At 37.1% G+C, this 20283-nt stretch overlaps 3 protein-coding genes across 4 annotated transcripts in view; 2 read left to right on the forward strand and 1 right to left on the reverse strand.

Moving 5' to 3' along the window:
- Positions 1-3614, forward strand: part of riok1 (RIO kinase 1 (yeast)) — an 11494-nt gene extending 7880 nt beyond the window's left edge. Inside the window, exons 14-18 of the mRNA XM_016525040.1 lie at positions 1777-1842; positions 2620-2736; positions 2819-2872; positions 3142-3288; positions 3374-3614. Of these exons, the coding sequence (XP_016380526.1) occupies positions 1777-1842; positions 2620-2736; positions 2819-2872; positions 3142-3288; positions 3374-3484 (495 nt within the window). The 3' untranslated portion in view covers positions 3485-3614. The remainder of the gene's footprint in view (positions 1-1776; positions 1843-2619; positions 2737-2818; positions 2873-3141; positions 3289-3373) is intronic.
- Positions 3615-4343: 729 nt separating this feature from the next.
- LOC107718172 (LIM zinc-binding domain-containing Nebulette-like) lies at positions 4344-8547 on the reverse strand. The gene is made up of 7 exons (XM_016525151.1): positions 8192-8547; positions 7978-8072; positions 7709-7793; positions 5983-6090; positions 5105-5282; positions 4857-4963; positions 4344-4733 (listed from the first exon to the last, which is right to left on the reverse strand). The coding sequence occupies exons 1-7, from the start codon at positions 8258-8260 to the stop codon at positions 4557-4559; spliced, it is 819 nt and encodes a 272-aa protein (XP_016380637.1). The 5' UTR covers positions 8261-8547; the 3' UTR covers positions 4344-4556.
- A 977-nt stretch (positions 8548-9524) lies between these two features.
- LOC107718096 (phosphatidylinositol 5-phosphate 4-kinase type-2 alpha-like) overlaps positions 9525-20283 on the forward strand; it is a 22415-nt gene continuing 11656 nt past the window's right edge. For both annotated transcript variants that reach the window (XM_016525041.1, XM_016525043.1), the window contains exons 1-3: positions 9525-10408; positions 17140-17237; positions 17362-17458. In XM_016525041.1, the coding sequence (XP_016380527.1) occupies positions 10265-10408; positions 17140-17237; positions 17362-17458 (339 nt within the window). In that variant the 5' untranslated portion in view covers positions 9525-10264. The remainder of the gene's footprint in view (positions 10409-17139; positions 17238-17361; positions 17459-20283) is intronic.

Raw genomic sequence — 20283 nt, forward strand, 5'->3', positions numbered from 1 at the left:
GTTTTATCACATCTTATAATTACCACAAACTTGTTAACACTTGACACTTACCACTGAGAAACGTCCTGCTCCAGTCGTGCTTGCCAGTCAGTCTCTTGTCGATCAGCCACTTCAACCGTTTCATCATCAGACCGCGGCTCGAATTGGTAAGGTACAATCGATACCATCTTTTCTATGTATTGACAAGTCTCTGCTGTCATGTCATGGCAATGGGCGTTGCGTTTCCGACACGCGCTGTACGCGGTAGACCAATCCAGAGCCAATCTCTCTACAGCTCTGGACCAATCACAAAGGACTGCGCCATCTGACCAATCACAGCAGTGAGGGCTCACGGAAAGGAGGGGTTTAGAGAGACCGATTCTTTGAACTGCTTCGCACGAGTCGTTTACGAGTCATTTAGAAATTAGGTAAAATGAAATCTATTTTTTGAGAAAACTAACGTGTTTTTTGACCTTGTGTGATGGTCTTGCCTGGGCGGTCTGCCTTCTGCACAATGGATACAGTGTGTAAATAGGGTTTCACCTATTCAGTAAGAGAATAAACCATTTCCACAGCAATGCTTCGTTAACTCTGCTCTGTTTAATTTAAAACAGTTCTCTTTTTTTTATTCTGTCACTTAAATTCTTTTTAACTTTGTGATCGTATAGTGTTTCAGTTGTAACAGGTTGAATATAGATGACACACACATTTTCAATTAATTATAAATCACAAATCAATGAATGAAGATCCTCAATGAAATACAGAGCAATACAATTAAACTCACAGTTAAGGGAAACATCCCCACCTAGCGGAGAACTTGAGTAACTCATTTTGAATAAAGCAATTTAACACAAACATTTAACAACATACCTGCACAATGGAGACAGTGTGTAATAGGGTTTCACTGATTCAGAGAGAGAAGAAACCATTTCTACATAAAACACAAGAAAACACACAAATTGATTACAGTCTCGTAATATAAACACATTATAACTCAATATTGAGCAACAGACTCGACGCCAAACATGGCTTAACAGAGTCCCAACACATTCACTGAAAGATAGTCACAATAAAGCAAATGTTTGTGTGTTTTGGACACTTATAAATGGTAATTCTCAGACCGCGAAAAACGTGCAACTTACCCACAGCAATGCTTCATTAACTCTGCTGTGGGCGGTCCCTACTCCACACGCTAAATCACATCACGCAACACATAGATGGCGCTGTCCCCATTTATGCAATAATTTAACATACCTTTTCAATCCGTTACATGCACCCCCCTTAAATTATGCTAAACTGGGGAAGCGTCTGTACAGTAGGAAAGCTTAAGAACACAGAAACCAGAAAAAGGTAAAGAAAACAAAAACAAGAAAATGACTGTGTGAATGTCCTTGTCACATTTCAGCGTAAATATCTATTACAAAATTCCTCCATAAGAGGTATGCAAGAATGGACCGGTACCGAAATCCAGACTAAACATAGACTAGGGTTTAGAGAGACCGATTCTTTGAACTGCTTCGCACGAGTCGTTTACGAGTCATTTAGAAATTAGGTAAAATGAAATCTATTTTTTGAGAAAACTAACGTGTTTTTTGACCTTGCATGCATGTAAACCTGTTTTAGGAGACTCATAAAACAATATTAGCAACCTTAAAAATGGCATAATAGGGGCACTTTAACAACAGGCTGTTTCTCTTTCTTGTGGCTTTTTGTGCATTCTGACAAGCTTGATGTGATTGGGTACATACATTTGTTGCAGTGTTTTTTTTTTTTAGTGTTTGTGTGGTTTACCTGCAGGCAATGGAGATAGCATCTGAAAGAACTGCAGAGGAAAGATCCAATCAGGACAAAGTTGATGAGGAGGTGCATTTATTTTTAACATTTCTCAATAGTTGCATCCCTGTCCAAAACTACCAGAGTTTACACCAGAGTTTACACTGTCATGGAAAGTAATTTGCAGTCCTGAAAAAGTCATGGAAATGACATTGAATGTAAAATGTCATTGAAAGGTCTTTCTGTAGTAAATATGAGGGGTTTTTTCTTTTTGGTTTTGCCCTGCTCTTAAATAGTTGAAATAGTCATATATTGCTCTTTGTGAACACTTGTGTAGAGTAAAAGCCAGTGTTGTTATTGTTAACTAAAGCTATTAGAAATCATTTTCATTAATTAAAATAAGGCTGAAATAAAGTATAAATATTAGATGGAAAACTCGAACTTGATAAATTTAACCTAGACAAACAAAAATTAGAAATGTTGGCAACTATCTTGGCAACTAACCAAAGTTTAAGTTGAAGTATTAAAACTGAAATAAAATTAAATAAAAAGCAAAAAACTAATAAAAATGACAAACACAACAATTACTAAAACTAAAATGAAAACTAAAAAAATAAAGCTAATTCAAAGTATTAATATACTATAATAGTATAAAAAGAATACTAAAATAACACTGGTAAACACTTGCTAATATTGTAATACCTAATATATATATATATATATATATATATAAACCCTTAATATACCAAACTGTCTATTGATAGTCATTGTGGAGACATTTGTACACAGTTTTTTTTTTTTTTTTTGAAAAGTCATTGTTGTGGGAACCCTGTCTAACAATTCACATGTGGATTTGTCTCAAAACAGGTGTTTAAGAAAGCCTACATTCCACGCACACTTAATGAAGTCACTCACTATGAGAGGGATGTGGACACAATGTTGAAGAAAAAGGAGGAGGCTTCTGAGGACACAAGTACTGACAATGTATGTCTCACTGCCCTAAGTAAAAATAATGAACTAATGCTCTGAGAGCTATTAGGTTGAAATGATCTGGTTTCCATTACAGATCCTCTACCGGACAGTGACAGGCCTCAGGAAGGACCTTTCTGGTGTGCAAATGGTGAGGAGAATGCTGTTTTTGTTTTTAAGAAGACCATTTGGCGCATTAATGATTAAGCATTAGGTTTAAGACACCTTATGTGGGCAAGCCTTTGTTTTTGCTTTTAATGCATCCACTAGGTCTCTTTGGAATTTTCTGTGCCTGCATGGCATGTGTGGAGGATTAAAGCAGAGAATATAAAGAACAGTCGTCGCCAAACTCAAGCATAATGACAATGAGAAATCAGATTAAAAATGCTGTTGCTGAATTTTTTTATTATTATTTGACAGGTACCCTCGATACTGGAAGACTCAACAAAGGATGATAGTTCAAGCTCTGAGGGAGAGGAGGAGGATGAAGGTGATGAGGAGAAGTCAGAAGGGGAGGACACACTGGAGGGTGGCAGCCACACTGAGGAAGCACAAATGGACAGAAAGGTACCTAATAGGAACCGAAAATTTTGCCACACATGAATTGTGTCCGTGGGTTGCGAGAATAAGTTGGTATTTCTATGTCTTTCAGGAGAAAAAGAAATTGGTTAAAGAAGGTCAGAGGGAGAAAAGAAAAAATAAAATGCCAAAGCATGTGAAAAAGCGCAAGGAGAAGGTTTCCAAAATGAAGAAAGGAAGATGAATATGGTTGAGATGAAGGTGAACTGAGATTATAGCAGAAACGCTACATGACTGATGGTTCCAGTATTGAAGCTGAGAATTGTTGTTGATGAAATGTCAGTCCCTTAACAATTATAAATACCTGATATCAGCATCATGTGTAAATGTTTTTGAAATGTTTATTAAAAATGATTTTTAATAAACGTAATTTTTTCTCGTCATACTGCTTGAATGGTGATGGTGGGTAAAATATGTCATGTTTTAATGCAGTTTTTGCTGTAGTGGAACATTTAATTTACATTGTGCAGAACCGTTTACACAAATATTCATGTTTTACAAGGCAACATGCTGTTAAAAATAATGCTCTCTTTCATATTTAAGTGACAAAATCCTCTTTACAATCTTCTATACATCTTGTACATTTAACATTTATTTCAAAGTTGGTACAAAACTACTACATTACATAAACTACCTTTCCAAAGTTTGGGACGCAAGAGTTTTTGAAGTTTTTGAAAGAAGTTTCTTGTGCTCAACAAGGCTGCATTTATTTGATCAAAATTACAGTAAAATTGTAATATTATGAACTAATAAGCTTTTAAAGAAACCGTTTTCTATTTGAATATTTTAAAATGTAATTTATTCCTGTGATGTAAAGCGGGAATTTTATTTATTTCATTTATTTTTATTATCAATGTTGAAAACAATGTTTTTTTTAGAAAGTGTGATTTTAAAAAAAAAAATTTTTTAGCAATTTTTGACGAATAGAAATGTTAAAAGATCCAGATAGAAATGTTTTACAGCAATGTAAATGTCTTTACTGTCACTTTTGATCAAATGAATTCATCCTTGCTGAATAAAAGTAATCATTAAAAAAGAAAAAATAATAATAAAAATCTTACAGACGACAAACTTTTGAACAGCAGAGTACATTCACTTACACTGGACGTTCAGAATAACAAAATTAAGAAATGTAACATTATAAACACAAAGTGGAACAATTCACACTATTAAAATAGAGTTGTACCTGTGGCCATTTAATGAGCATTCAGATTTGGTGTTTGATTTGAGGTTCAGTGAGAGAGATGTAGGAACGACTAGCGAATGCCCTCTACATAGTTAGCAGGCAGCATACCAGAGCTCCCCGTCCGCTGCACCGTTCCATACATCCAGCCTTCATCGATCGGCTGCACATTCTGAATGATGTCACCATCCCGGAATGACACCTCATCGTAATCCTGCGCTGTGTAGTCATACAGGGCCCTGAACACAGTCTGATGACCAAGTTTTTGTGCATTAAAAGTAAGTATTTTACATTACTGAATACATTTTATTCAAAAAGAAGCATGAAGCATGGTATAGATGCTACATAAAATTGCAGAAAAATGAGGACTCACCATGCCCATGTGTTGTGACCTCGGCTGCATTGACCTCAGTGAATGCATGCTGGTCTGATGCATGTAGCTGTGGCCACTGGGATAGTATGCACCAGGGAGAACAGGTGCTAAAACAACAATGATCAAGATGATCTCAATCTCCAATAGTAATATTTTATTTTGGTTCAGGTAATATACTGGTTTTGTTGTTCTTTGCCCTTTTTTAGGGTGCAGTACCAGGTTTGAGCATCTCGCATTAGAGAACTTACCCACAATGACGCCAGGTCTTCGATCCATCTCCATGATGTACTGATGGACACCCTTGTGTGTGCTGTTCCCCACCGTCTCATGGTTAGGCGTCATCTGAGCCCGTACCAGGTACGACCCACGCGTTCCCTGAGTGACCCCATGCAAACCTGACACCTCAAAATCCTTATGATACTTTGCCTGCAAGAATGGAGATGTCATCTGTTTCATGCAAATGTACAGGTAAGTGTTATGTGTACACTAATGCTCAGAAGTTTGGGGTCAGAGATTAATTAATACTTTAGATTAAAAGATTAATACTTTTATTCAGCAAGGATGCATTGAATTGAAAATAGTGACAGTCTTTTATATATATATTAAAAAAAATCTATTTAAAAATGCTGTTCTTTTGAACATTCTAATCATCAAATAATTTGGAAAAATGTATCATAGTTTCCACAAAAATTTTAAGCAACACAGCTGCTTTGAACATTGATAGTAATAAGAAATGTTTCTTGAGCAGCAAATCAGCAATATTACAATGATTTCTGAAGAATCATGTGATACTGAAGAGTAGAGTAATGATGCTGAAAATTCAGCTTTGTCATCACAGGAATAAATACATTTTAAATAGAAATCAATTAATTATTGTAATACTGTAATATTGTAATAATATTTCACAATATTACTTTTTCACTGTATTTTTGATCAAATAAATTCAGGATAGGTCAGCATAAGAGACTTATTTTAAAAAAAAATCTTACTGACCCCAAACTTTTGGACAGTATGTGTGTTTGACTAATCATAAATGCTTGAATATCTAGTACACTAATTTATCAAATTTACATATTTGCATTTTTTCCATTTGGCTACATTAGTTTTTCTGCATTTTCCAGCATACATTACTGATCTGATCCTGGGCCTTCCTCAGTCTCTGTAGCTCTGGAGTATCCAAGACAAATTTGAGGCCCCGACCCTTGCTCTGTTCAAAATCCTTCCTGTACTTGACCTGTAGAACAAGGAAACCATTTTACCAGGGAGTTGGTATGGTGCTTTCCTATGCGGTTGCGAGGGAGTTCTGGATGGTTGCTTCTTCTGACAAGCTCAAATCTAGTTCAGATTTGAGCTTAATTTTTTTCTCTTCTTTTTTCAAATCCCTAACACAATATCCCTGAGCAATATTAAATGCAGCAGACTAGATATGTGCTGGTTTTCGGTAATACGATATATCACGATAATGAACATGCACGGTATTGTTATTGTGGGCACTTTAAAAATGATTTATTACAAAATATTCAGATTTTTTGAATGCATCTTAAGAATACTTTCCCCATGAACTGGTTAAAATGCACAACAACGCGGTATGCTGCGTCAATGAGTCGCGCGCACTCTGATGTAAACGACGCGCTGAATGAAAGCGCACATTCACTCTCTGACGGCAGATGGCGCTGAAGGAACAGCAGAAATCCAGCCCTTAAACAAAGCAGCTGCACTAGTACATCCCGAAGAGTATTTCAATGTATTAAACAGCCATTCGGATTTTTGTATTCTATTCGCTATGGTGTTCATCACAGCGCTAAATACTTAAATACTTTTTCAACTTTTTACATTTTAATCTGGACCACAACATTCCCTAGATATTGTTTGAAAATGTTTTGATTCCTTATACATTAAGGCTCCATTAATTAATTCATCAGTTAACATAAACTGCCAATGAAAAATTCTTCTAAAGCGTTTAAGTTAATTTCAACATTTAATAACACATCATTAAAATCAAAAGTTGTAACTGTATTATTTAATGGACCTGAGCTAACATTAACTAACAGTTGTATTTTTTTAACAAAGAGTAATAACTTAACAAATGTAGCTATTGCTCATTGTTAATGTTAGTGCATTAACTAAGGTTAACTAATAAGACCTTATTGTAAAGTGTTACCTATTATTCTTTAATTCTTTTGCACTTTTATCTCTTTGAAACATTTTTCTTTATACACTTTTGTGTATTGCTTTATTGTTTTTAAATGTTCAGTTCTTTTTTTCTTATACCTGATTATATTATGACAACTTTTTTGCAACTTATTTCAATACCGTGATAATACCGTGTACCGTCATAAAAGCTTCAGCAATTATCACAACATGAACATTTTATACCGTCACATGCCTACAGCAGACTAATTGGTAAGGTAAAATTTTGTGTATGCAAGTACACAAAATATATTTTCACAGCTTGCTGACCTATCTTTCAGAAAGAAATGGCTAGATTTTCTTTCATAATGCCAGGATTAGGCCACAGTATGGAATTGGCAGCATCTTTTGGGCTGCCAGGTGGAGAAGCTGAGGGGATCGGCCAGGGCACCACGGAGTAGACAGCTGCCTTGCTTTTCTCCATGCTGACCTCAAAGTATCACACCCATCCCCTCCCTGGCAACCGAAACACTCAGGCGGCTGTAAGCAATTGTCTCATGCCTTTGAAATGTCTCTACCAATAGCAACAAATATCATTACCCTACTCTAGATATGCCCCCTTTAGATTTAGAACTGCGTTTTCAAAATATCTTTTTATCATGTGTAGCCTAATAATGTGATTACAATGTACAACAGAGTACATAGTGAACAAGTGATCTTACCTGACTTTGGAGCTCACTTTGCTGTCTCAGCCGTAGGTTCTCAGGGGTGTCTGTCACAATTGTAAAGGTCTGTTTTGGATAGTGGCTTTTTGGAGAAAGGAAGCGAGTCATTTTGGGCTTTTGTTCTCTACCATATTTATATTCTATCAAATAAATACAATTCAGGCTACTGGTAATCATTTGTTTTATGTATGTTCAACACTTCCCATATAACAACAAATTGCCAATGTATATGAACCTGCAGTTGAGTATTTTTGGTTTTAACATACGCGTTGCAGTAGGGCTTCTTCTCATATCCCTTGTAGTTGTTCATGTTGAGAGTCATTTTACACACCTCACAATGGAAGCATCCTTTGTGCCAATACTGTCAAATGTAGAGAGATGGAAACTGCACATAAAGCTCAATCCATGAGCGATATCTATGAGAGAACGTTATACACAAGTATACATTTTTAGTTATAAGCGTTGGAAATAAGAAAATACCTTGTCCAGGCAGTTCACTTTCTCTGTTGCGTAGACAATTTTCCCACAGCGCGCGCAATTTGGATTCATTTTTAAGCTTTTGCGATGGTCAGGGAAAAAGCATAACTTCTCCAGTTACTCCGATAATCCACCAACTTGTAAAATATCTCAGATATGTCTGAGATTTGCTGCAGCATGTGGTGAGTTTCTGTCGCAGAGCTTTAAATTCGCATGACTCGCGTGTGTTTATCAGCGTGCTGCTGGTCTCGCAGTGAGGGAACTGGAGCAAAGATGCGTGAGATTTCACCAAACATCACCCACTGAGACTGTTGGAGCAGCTATCAAACACGGCTATTCTGTAAATGCACAATGAGCCGAAAAGATCGAAACAAATTGGTCTAAATAAAGAGTCAGGCTTTGTAAGACGTGACACGTTTTATTTCGTCTTTATGGTATTTTGTTACTGATCTGACATAATGGATTGCATGATGTTTGTAATGGTATTTTGGTTTCTTAGAGATGTTTTGTGCGACGTTAAGTTTCTCTCATCACACATCAAACCTGGACTAAAGAGTCATGAATAACAAACATCGCATCTCTAATATTTCTTAATTTATGATGTAGCGGTCTTTGAGAATCAATGGCATCATAATGCCTGAAGAGGGCAATAGAACACCGAAAGAAGCGCCTTTGAGAGAACGTCAGAAGAAATGTTTTTACATTCTGAAAGTAAATGGCTGGTGATTAAGAAGACAAGTGACAGTATATCTTTCTATCTAGCATATATATTAAAGACATATGCCATGGTAAGATTTTAGCTTAAAAACGTAAGTCAAAAAGTGCTTTGCCAACTTTAATAAGGGGGACAATCACGTGCGCAGTTTAATACATTTAATTAAATATGCTGTATAGGCTGAATTTTGATTAAATGTGCTTCCTAACGTTTTTGTGAAAGGCCTGTAGCTTTATCTGCATAAAATACAAGCTTTCCCGGAAAAGATAACAAGCATATTAGAGGTTTTAGACACATTTGCATTATAATCCTACAATAATTTTGATTATACACCCACGCTGTTTACGCCGCAGGTACGTGGTAGCATATGGAATTAATTGGTTTTACGTCCTCGGCGACATCTCTTCTCAGTGGACTCGGTTTTGCACAGGGTAGACTGTTGATGCCTTGTTCAGACAGCTTTATTTTTTTAACGTTGAAGCCTGAAAAGCGTATGTTACTGACCAAAACCAAAATTGAGATGAGTGAAGTGAACCAATAGGACTACTTGGATTTCATCATGCCTGCCGTAGCTGTATCTACAAAAGAGTGGCTCCAGGCCAATAGCGTTACATGAAACACAGGATTTATGTGTCAACGTGCTGAGCTGAGCTAACGCGGAGCTGTCAGAGAGGCAGTAGAGCCCGATCCAGCTGCTGCATTCAGGCGCGGTGGATGGGCTCAGATGCCCGGTCTTCGTCGGGGCTTGACTTCAGCAGGACAGTAGTTGTTTCCTTTTAGTATTTTGCCGGTTTTTACTAGTTACGTTCGCACTGAGAGATTCATAAGTGGTCGTACCATAATAACGTTTGTTAACGGGTTTTCGCCATGATTTAAATGAGGCGACACACCTTTTTTTTATATCGGGGTGGCGTATATAGGCTATCTGCGTTCTGAATCTGTGCATCAATTTACTTTTTATTACATTTCACGTTTAGTATCATGATGGACGCGGATATCATTCATTTGAGCTTCTGGGATTCTTTGCCGGGCGAGCATAAGATTTAACGTTAGTTTGCAAAGCTGTGCGTGTGTAAATGAGCTGGTAGCGCACACATCCAGCCAACTGTAACCTTCAAGCTAACGTCAATGACGGCTAGCAGTTAGCTGGTGGATAGCGGGGTTTTCTGAGAGTTTTTCATCGTTCGTCAGCTGCGCGTTTGCAGGGGGATGCATGAACGCGATGCATTAAATAACGAAAGGGACAAATTGCATGTCGAGATCCTGCGGAGCGCTGCTGATTCTGAACAGCTTGTGTCAAGACATCGCCATAGTGCCACGCGCGGAGAGGAATTTCATTCATCCGAGCCTGCTCGCTAAACATGGCCTCTGCAGCCAGCAACCTTGCTGCATCCATCGCCAGCAAAACCAAAACCAAGAAGAAACATTTCGTGTCTCAGAAGGTGAAGCTGTTTCGGGCCAGCGACCCGCTGCTCAGCGTCTTGATGTGGGGAGTGAACCACTCGGTAAGGGTTCCGTTTTCTTACAGGTTTATAACAGCTGCGATGCTCAGTGTGAGCGGATTGGAGGCACGTGACAGTTTTCTTGCGGCTTCTTCTTGAAACCTCATTAAACTGTAGCATTTACGCCATTCTACGACTCGAAACATCAGAGGTGTTTGTCCACGCGCGATTGTGTTGCGGGATACATAAATTAATACAAATCCATCTTGAGACGGATGGGACAAAACATGCCACACAACTACAGTTTTAAACATTTCTACTTTGAAATGATCAGGGGTTTTGTGTTCTAGACATAAATGTTCCAGTTCATTTAATTTTATCGAAAAATTATGACATTATCACTCAATAAAACAAAAAAACGCCTGTCATCATAACCCAATCATTTATATGTATTAAAGTAAATATTAAATCTAAGAACAAAAAATCAGATATTACTAGCACTGTCCTAGTGAAGATATGGTTATTCTTAAATTAGACAAAATTATATTCTTTATGAAAGTCTTGTATCTCTTAAAACATTTTTTTTTTATTTCTTAATATCTCTTAAAAGCAAAGTCAGCCTTCATTCTGAAGGTCCACTTTACATATTTCACACTCTAATACTGTTATAAATAATTTTCTGTCTCACATGCATAATATGGTCAACTCTTTCACTCAAATTGTAAAGAAATAGTTTGAGATTTTTAGATAATTTTCCTCATTTTATGTAGGTCCTGTTAGTGGTCAGACCAGCCAAACAAAATGGCTACTGTAATAAGTGTGATATGCAGAATGTGATTATTCCATTAACACATTACATTTTCTGTCTGTTGGTGGTGAAAATTCAACAGATGGTGCTGAAAATCAGTTTGAAAGCATCCCTTGGTGTCAGTTGATTAAATCTTACATGTGAATTCTAGATATGTAAATATTTATATTTAATTTGACTCATTATTTATGTATCTGGTGGTGTTGATCCATATTGAGTAATATAGACAAGGTAAAATGTAGAAGAATCAGGAGATTACAACCAAATGTAGGTGAATCACTCTGATTAATCAAACAGATTAATCCAAAATAATTTCTTGTTCTTATTCTTATTTTTCAGTTTTGTGGCATGTTTTGTCCCAGTACTCAAGAATCAGTTAAATGATTGTGTCAGCAAGCAAAGCAAGTGTTAGCTGAGATGAGAGGCTTTGTCACATAGTCGTGATTGTTGAAGACGCTGAATGACTAACTATACAGGCTGCAGAAAACATTTGGATCCCTGATTCCTCATCCATTGCCAGCACTTAATGCCTACAAGAATGCACTTTTATTTCTCAGTTACCTAGTGAACTCATAATACATATGTTTTTATATTTATGTTCTTTTCTATTCTCTTATTTCTCATCTTTAATTGCAAGAAAATGTTTAAAGGTCCCATGGCATGAAAATTTCACTTTATGAGGTTTTTTAACATTAATATGAGTTCCCCTAGCCTGCCTATGGTCCCCCAGTGGCTAGAAATGGCGATAGGTGTAAACCGAGCCCTGGGTATCCTGCTTTGCCTTTGAGAAAATGAAAGCTCAGATGGCCCAATCTGGAATCTTCCCTTTATGTCGTCATACGGGGAAAGGTTACCTCCCCTTTCTCTGCTTTGCCCGCCCATGAGAAAATGAGCTACTACTGAATCACTCTGATTAATCAAACAGATTAATCCAAAATAATTTCTTGTTCTTATTCTTATTTTTCAGTTTTGTGGCATGTTTTGTCCCAGTACTCAAGAATCAGTTAAATGATTGTGTCAGCAAGCAAAGCAAGTGTTAGCTGAGATGAGAGGCTTTGTCACATAGTCGTGATTGTTGAAGACGCTGAATGACTAACTATACAGGCTGCAGAAAACATTTGGATCCCTGATTCCTCATCCATTGCCAGCACTTAATGCCTACAAGAATGCACTTTTATTTCTCAGTTACCTAGTGAACTCATAATACATATGTTTTTATATTTATGTTCTTTTCTATTCTCTTATTTCTCATCTTTAATTGCAAGAAAATGTTTAACTATTTTGCTGTTAGATTAACACCTTGTAGGACTAAATATGTGTGTGTGTGTGTGTGTGTGTGTGTGTGGGTGTGGGTGGGGTTAAACCTAAACAACATGATGTGTTTAAAGAGTGCTTCTCCTGTGGGAATGGAAGATTTCCAGGTTTCTGACAAACCTTTAATTGGTCTCCTGGGAATCTGAACACCAGTGTCTGGGTGCCTTAAGCTGCTCTCATAATGCACATGCATGAGAAGATGCATCAAACTATGATTTGTAACGTCTGTATTGTGTGGAGATGCGAGCTAGTACAGTATAATTATTAATTTACATGTTTAAATCAAGATATCAAAGCCTCATTGTTTTTGTGCACTCTATAAGCCTCTCAGATACCACTGGAAATCATCTAAATTTCTTGTACATCTCTTTTTATTAGAAGTAGAGTTAAATAATATCAATTCATAGCATTATTGCAATACCATAGAATTACATGGCAATGTCACAATATCCATAAGGCGATAACTGTTGAAAATGCTGTTCATAATCACCTTTATGTTTTGGTGGCATCTAAATGTCAGAATTGTTTTGTAGGCCATATAACTCATTCCCAAACAAGACTCTTATGTAGGACTCATGTAGATTCTGATATTTGATATCAGGATTTTTTTAGGCCTTTGCACTGGATTAATTATCTTTATACTAACTTGCAATATCCAGTGTTTAAGGTCAAACCATTTCAGGCCATGTTTTTTGAGTGACTTCATGCTTACTACCTACCTCTTATGTAGTATTTGAGTCTCTGACTGAATGTTTAAGGGTAATAGGGTAAAATTTGGAGAAGGAGTTGCATTGTCTGTCAACAAAATAGTGTTTCGTATTCGTCCCACTTTAGGAAGAAGAAGTTGACAGTAAAACACACTACTTTTTCCCTTCAGCATCCCAGTTTTGAAATGGAGAGGTTGTTTGAATAGCCTTTTGATTTATTTTCTCATCAACCCTGGGGGCTGGCTGTAAAAAGTGAATATGTGCAGTTTATTTCTACTTGATTTAACATTTAAAAATTACTTCCATTAATGTTGCCTAATGTAGTCAGGCTGATATTAAATATAATTTTTGGGACTTGAATAAAACTAATTAGAGATGCTACCCCATGAAGCACATTATTCAGGTTACAGTTTTGTTTTGTTTTTTATTTTAATTTATTTATTTTATTTTAATTTATTTTTGTAAAAGACATGGAATGTCAATTTTTGGCCGTTTTGGTTGAGTCATTTTCTCTCGGTCATTGGGAGTTTGTGTAGAATAGTATCAGTAAACCCCAAGATGATTCAGTGTTGCCTGCAGGTTTATGCTCCCAAACATCATTAGCACATTCTTCCCGTCCATCCTTCGTGTTTCGCTTCATTGATGCTATATGACAATCTCATCTTTTGACCTCATAAATGTAGTGTTCAGAAATATCACCTAGGTGTTTAGCCTATTTTTATTATTTAGGCCAATAGAGCCCCTCCCTTCAACACATATAACCACACCGTCTTGAGTATGCTTGATCCCCATCTATGTCTTTCATACTTCTTTAAGATTCATCTATTTTCTCTCATCTAATCCGCACCCCTCCTACCCCCTTCTCCCCTTTTAGATGTTTTATCCTCTCATTCAGCACTGACTCAGATGAGCTTTTTCTTGTTGATTGCGTAAGAGTCTCAGAGGTATAACTTAAGTCTGAGGTGAAGGAGATAAAGGCCTCCTCCATTGTGGCATGAACTTCCCTAATGGCCAGAATGAGAAATTGCCTTCTAGAACCCGAAACCCCTCCATACACACTCAGCCAGCCTCTTTTCACGGCACATAAGGAATGACACTGTCTGTTGCCCTTGATGTGAATTTGTAGTAGCGCTGTGTTATGTAAAGCGGCCGATAAGCCGTATGTGCTGACAGATAGTAGTCTGCTGTGAAAACAGGCTCTAGTAATGGAATTATTTATCTCTGATTTGAAATGCAATAAAAAGAAGTATGAAATCGTTTGTAATGTTCACGGCGCACATGTTCTAGAGTGGCTTTCAGAAAACACATGGCCTACTCTGCAGAAAAGCCTCTGGTTGGTTGCTTGATTAATCGCAATGGCTTTATCCAAATGAAATTGTATGTTGATTATGTATGTATGTAAAGAGGTGGGGGTCAAAAGCCGCTATGCCACATACTATTTATATGTGGATGTAATTACATCAACACACTCTTGCTGTACTATTTCGATTTATAATGTCACAGTTAATATTACCCATTTTAATTTTGTAATTATCATTAAGTAGGGCTGTCGCGATTAGTGGTCGACCGATATTGGTTTTTTGACAGCCGATGCCGATATCTTGGAAAGCAGGGTGGCCGATGGCTGTCAGGAGAATACATAGCGCTTTCAAAATAAAAGAATCAGAATGAGCTTTATTGCCAGGTATGTTTACACATACGAGGAATTTGTTTCGGCGACAGGGGGTTTCACATTGCATGACTTCACAATAGGAAGAATAGCTTTTTTCGCTACAAAACCCGCCCAATCAAAACTAGCCTGAAAATAGCCCAATTGCTTTCGAGAGGGTCCCCCAGTAAAAATCGCGTTCCGGGGGTAAAATAACATTTTTTTTTGGTGGGGTTCTCCTGGTACAATTCACATTCCAGGGCCTAAATATCATGTTACATCAGCCAAACAGAAAAACTTATCGGCCAATGCCGATATTTGAAAAATGCCAAATATCAGCCGATATATCGGTCAACCACTAGTCGCGATTCGTCGATTTTATTAGACTATTCGATTTTTAAAAATCCTCGACTTCATTTTGCTCGCGGCGACTAACTGGCAAAATACTGGAAGTGGTGCATTTCACGGACGAGAATCCATAAAACACATTATTAGTCTGTTTTCCATTTTTTGGCCGATTTTCTTTTTTTTTTCCATTCATCTCATAAAAGTGAGTTTGAGCAAATGATTATTGCAGGGTACAAGATAGTAATAGTAGCACTGATCTATAATAGAGAACTTATTATTAATTATATATCGATCAGTGAATAGTAGTAGTAACCTAATTTAGAATAATAATACATGGCTCAAAAATTAAGCACCTTCTCAAAACAGTTCTGAAGCATGCTTTTTGTTTATGTTTGCTGACAGACATGCAAATGACTTGTTGCACTTATGAATATGATAACTTTCCGGCATCAATTCTAGTAGGGTAAAACGTAATTACGCTTTTGAAACTGTTTTGCCCTGCCATCATTAGCTGAAGCTGTGTGTGAACAAGCTGCGGCTGCAGAGTGTGAGTTCCTCCGTCAGAGGGAGCTCCGCAACAACGCTTAGCTGACCGCAGGTGCGCCTGCCTATAAAATCGGCCTAATTTGCAACCCAATCGGCCAATGCCGATGAATTAAAAAAAATGCCAAAAATCGGCCAATCAATCGGTCGACCTCTATATTAAACCCATTTAAAAATCATAATTAAGCATAATTGTGAATTCACAAAATTATTATTGCCTCATTGCTATTATATATATGTATTTTAAGTAATTTTAAAGGCTATTGTTCACTTCTATCTATTTTTATTACCACAAAAAAAAGTATTATAATTATAGGGCCCTATGAAATCCGTTTTATTTCCAAATTCAGTTTTATATAGTTTTTTTATAATATATATGCGTGTACAGTATTATTAAAACATGCACACACATATATTAAATATGTGTATGTATAAAATTTTATTGTTTATTTACAATATATTTATATAAATATTATAAATAAATAAGCATATGATATGAAATGATAAAAAATTATGTGATATAACATGTGCGTTTGAGGTGTGTGTGTGTGTGTGTGTGTGTGTGTGTGTTTGCGTCACACAGCTCAAGCTGGTTGACCGTGGGTGGTCCTTTCCCATTTTCAGCTGCTGCTGTTTCAGTGCTGCTCTCAGTGAACCCACTGCCCTCTCCCCCAGTCTTGCAGTTGCTTTCTTTTTATCTCTTTGTAGACTACGGTTTGGCTTCATTTTAAATCACAAAGCATAGCCTTCTTTATTGAACTGCTTCTTAATCGACAAGAGGACACCCCCTGATGCAGCAGGGACAGATGGAGGCACAGGAAGATGCACAAAAATAACTCCCTGCATACAACACGTCATTGTGTGTGTGTGTGTGTGTGTGTGTGTGTTCATTCATATGATAGAATAGGAGTGTCAAATAGCCAGGTTGGATTCCACAATGTAGGAAAAACAGACATGTGCACCAAAATCTGGTTATCCTTAAATAAGTAGGCATCTTTCTCAGGTAATGTCACTATCAATCAACTGACTTGAGTTTAAGTATAGTCATGCATGTTCTATTGCCTATGAAAGGCCTCTTGATGTGTGTTGAATTATTTAAATGAAAAAAAAAGGAAGTGGACAGTCCGGCCAAATAAGTAATGCTTACCCTGTTGGTGCAGACGGCTCTATTTTTCACTGCTGCTGTTGTTAGTGAAAGGAAGTTGTTTCTTGGCAGCGGTCCATCAGTGCAGCACATTTTGAGAAATGGCTCCTGTACTGCAGATAGTTCTCAGTAAATAGGAAACTCTTTGATTTATTAATTTGGAGCAGGTCCAAGTCTCCTGTACAACAGATATAAAGCTATTTTAGATATGCCTCAACTGTTCAAATATCATTTTGTAATCTGGCATGATTTAATAATTTTCTTTCTGTTATTTTCTTCCAGATAAATGAACTCAGTCACATCCAGATTCCTGTTATGCTGATGCCTGATGACTTCAAAGCCAACTCAAAGATCAAGGTGGACAACCACCTCTTCAACAAGTAAAAGAGATTAGATTTTTTGACAGATTTTTTTTTTTACTTAATGTGATCATTTTGCTGTGTATGTTTTCATTGCTTTGCTTTTGTTAGTTACCAGCTTTTGCACCTTTTTCTACTTCCAAAGAGAGAACATGCCAAGCCATTTCAAGTTTAAGGAGTACTGTCCCCTAGTCTTCCGCAATCTGAGGGAGCGGTTCTCCATTGATGATCAGGAATATCAGGTACATAAGTGCTTAAGTAAGTGTTCAAGTGCCTCTGTGGAGGCAACCACCTTCAGGTGGTCCTTTGCCTCCACGTCATGCATTAAAATCGTTTAATGCACAGCTTGCCATGGATTATCGTAGTTATACCATGGTCATTTGCCAGCATTGACAAGTTAAAGCTGTTAATGATGTTTGCAGAGCACTATTTAACCAGAAGGGTAAAAATTATGGTTATTTTCTTCAGTTATAGCTCATTAGATCTAGCATTCTGCCCATTTTAAATTAGACACAGAGATGAAGTAGTGCTGTAAGATCACGTTTATTTGAATGAATGAATTATTTGAATTAGTTATCGAGAGAGAGAGAGAGAGAGAGAGGGAGGGATGAGAGTTGTGTGTGTGAATTACCAGCGTCTCAAAATAAAGAATCGACTCTCTACAGCCTAAACGAGTCGTTAGTAATTCGAATCCCACTTCCTATTTTTGGTAACACATTTGCATAATTCCCATCTATGTTCTACGTTGCCTGGCAGTGAACAACTTGACCCTGTCCACAAACACGTAATTTTACTGACGACTGCTTCTCTAATCTTGGGGAGTTAAAAAAAAAATTTTAAATCTCGGGGAGTTCCACGCAGGATTCACTAAACGCTTGCTCTTGATAGATGGCTCAGTACCCTGTTTATTTGGACCAGCTGGCTCCACTGAATCACAAGTATGATAAATAATAGATGTTTATATTTTCTATTGAGCGTTCAAAATACAGAACTATGGCAATGGGCGTATCGTTTTCGACACGCGCTGTACGCGGTAGACCAATCACAACAGACTGGGCCATCTGACCAATCAGAGCAGAGTAGGCTCACGGAAAGGAGGGTTTTAGAGAGACTGAATCTTAGAACTGCTTTGAACGAATCGTTTGAGAATCGCTGGAAAATGAGGTGATATTAAATGCATATTTTGAGAAAACGAAAGCGTTTTTTGACCCTGCATGCAGGCAATCCTATTGTTGGAGACTCCCAAAACAATATTAGGAACCTTAAAAATGGCATAATAGGGGCACTTTAAGGTCATTTTTTAAATGTATTTTATTTTATGTTTATTTCCTTTTTCACAATGTTATTTTTTGTGCCAAGAACAGTTACATTTAAGTTTTTATGACCATTTTCTTCATTCTTCAAATGTGAAATGAGCAACAGTCTGGGCCCATTTTTTCAGTCTGTTCACACATCGGCTGCAAGTTTGTCACGTCCAATATAATTTTTTTTACTGCCCCATCCTTCAATAAGCCTCTTTGCAAAGTCTGCAGTGCACCGTGACAGATTCACCCTGAGATGTGCCGCACAAGCTGTTGAGAGCCTGTGCATGTCAAGTTTAAGGTCTGAAAGTTACATTCCCAGCTGAAATCTGACAGTTGTTGTTGATTCAATGTCGAAAATTGTTGAAACAACATTTAATGATAAATGGTTGTAAAAAGGTTAACAAAATATGTATCAATTAACATTTACATTTTGATGAACACAAATTCTTTAAAATCTTTTAAAAACTTTGCAAAATCAATGTTGATTTAATTTGTAAAATTAAAACAAAATTAAACTGTTATTCAACCTTGATCCATTCACCTGTGAATAAATGTTGAAAAGACAGCTGGGATTTCATAGTACAACATAGTATCTCAAAAAGAAAAACAAGTTGATTCCTCATGATATGACCTCTTTAAAATGAAGCATGTTGGTTTCTCAGTTCATATTTAGCAGTTTCATAAGTAAACTGCAATAATATCAGGTTTTAATTTCTACAGCCATCATCAGATCGTTCAGGCTCAGATCACGTTAAATGCCATATGCTGAAAATACTGTACTGAATTTGGCCCATCTCCCAGAATACTTCAGTATTACACTTACACTGCTGTTGACCCAGCACTGCAGGAATCAGCATTTCATTTTCATTGAAGTGAAAGAGCAGTTTTTGATGCATTTGTGTCTCCAGGTGACTTCAGTAAAACATCTTCAAATCAATAAACACATCCGATATGAATATCAAAATGAGTGGTTCTAAACTGGTGGGTCATAACCAAAAAATATTGGCTTATGTGGTTTTGAGATAGGGACAGCAGGGGAAGAAACAATGCTGAGTGCAGCTAACCATGAAATTGTGCACAAGTAGCAAAATAAATAGGCTTTTAATAGTCATTAGAAAATGAATGCCATATGTTTTGTTGTTGATGTCAAAGGCTGAGAATCCTAACAGTATTGTGACACAAATTCATTGTCACTTGGTATAAGCAACCACATTAGGAAGATGCCATCATCATCAGCTTGTGTGACATGGCTTCACCCTCCAAAACCATGTACAAGGTTAAACAATATATGACCCAGACTATATTAAAGGTTATTTAACTATAGACTATATTAAAGGTGCAATAGGTGATTGTCTTCAGAAAATTTTTTTGTTATGCTGGTTGAAAGTCTCTTCACATCCCGATAGCAATCATTAAGTTAAGTGGTCTAAATGTATTTATCTGTATTTATATATTCTGTGGAAGGCGTAGGACCAAGAAATGTTCGTCCAATCAAAACGCTCGGTCCGAGCTTTTTAATTGGCTTTCCTACCTGCCTGTCAATGTATGTATCTGCATACCTCTGCGCACCCTGTTCGCGCAGACATGATACGTCATCAGCTCATTCTTGTACGCTGTGCAGACAGAGCGAGAATGGCATCAACAACCCGATCTTCCTTCCTGGTATTGTAGTACTTTTAAAGTTTTCTCGCCGGTGAATGACACATGATGTAGCCCAGCGGTTCCCAATTCCAGTCCTCGCGCACATATTTTGCATGTCTCGC

This window comes from Sinocyclocheilus rhinocerous, unplaced genomic scaffold (genome assembly GCF_001515625.1).
Source record: "Sinocyclocheilus rhinocerous isolate Xijiao unplaced genomic scaffold, SAMN03320098_v1.1 scaffold480, whole genome shotgun sequence".
NCBI lineage: Eukaryota > Metazoa > Chordata > Actinopteri > Cypriniformes > Cyprinidae > Sinocyclocheilus > Sinocyclocheilus rhinocerous.

Bases quoted from the DNA above. Each gene is read 5' to 3' on its own strand.
- LOC107718172 (XM_016525151.1), bottom strand. From the start codon at position 8,260: ATGAATCCAAATTGCGCGCGCTGTGGGAAAATTGTCTACGCAACAGAG. The intron at 7,794-7,977 runs GTATGTTAAAAC...TTCTCCAAAAAG, and splicing joins AAGAAGCCCTACTGCAACGC to CCACTATCCAAAACAGACCT. The intron at 4,734-4,856 runs GTGAGTCCTCAT...CTTGGTCATCAG, and splicing joins GGTCACAACACATGGGCATG to ACTGTGTTCAGGGCCCTGTA.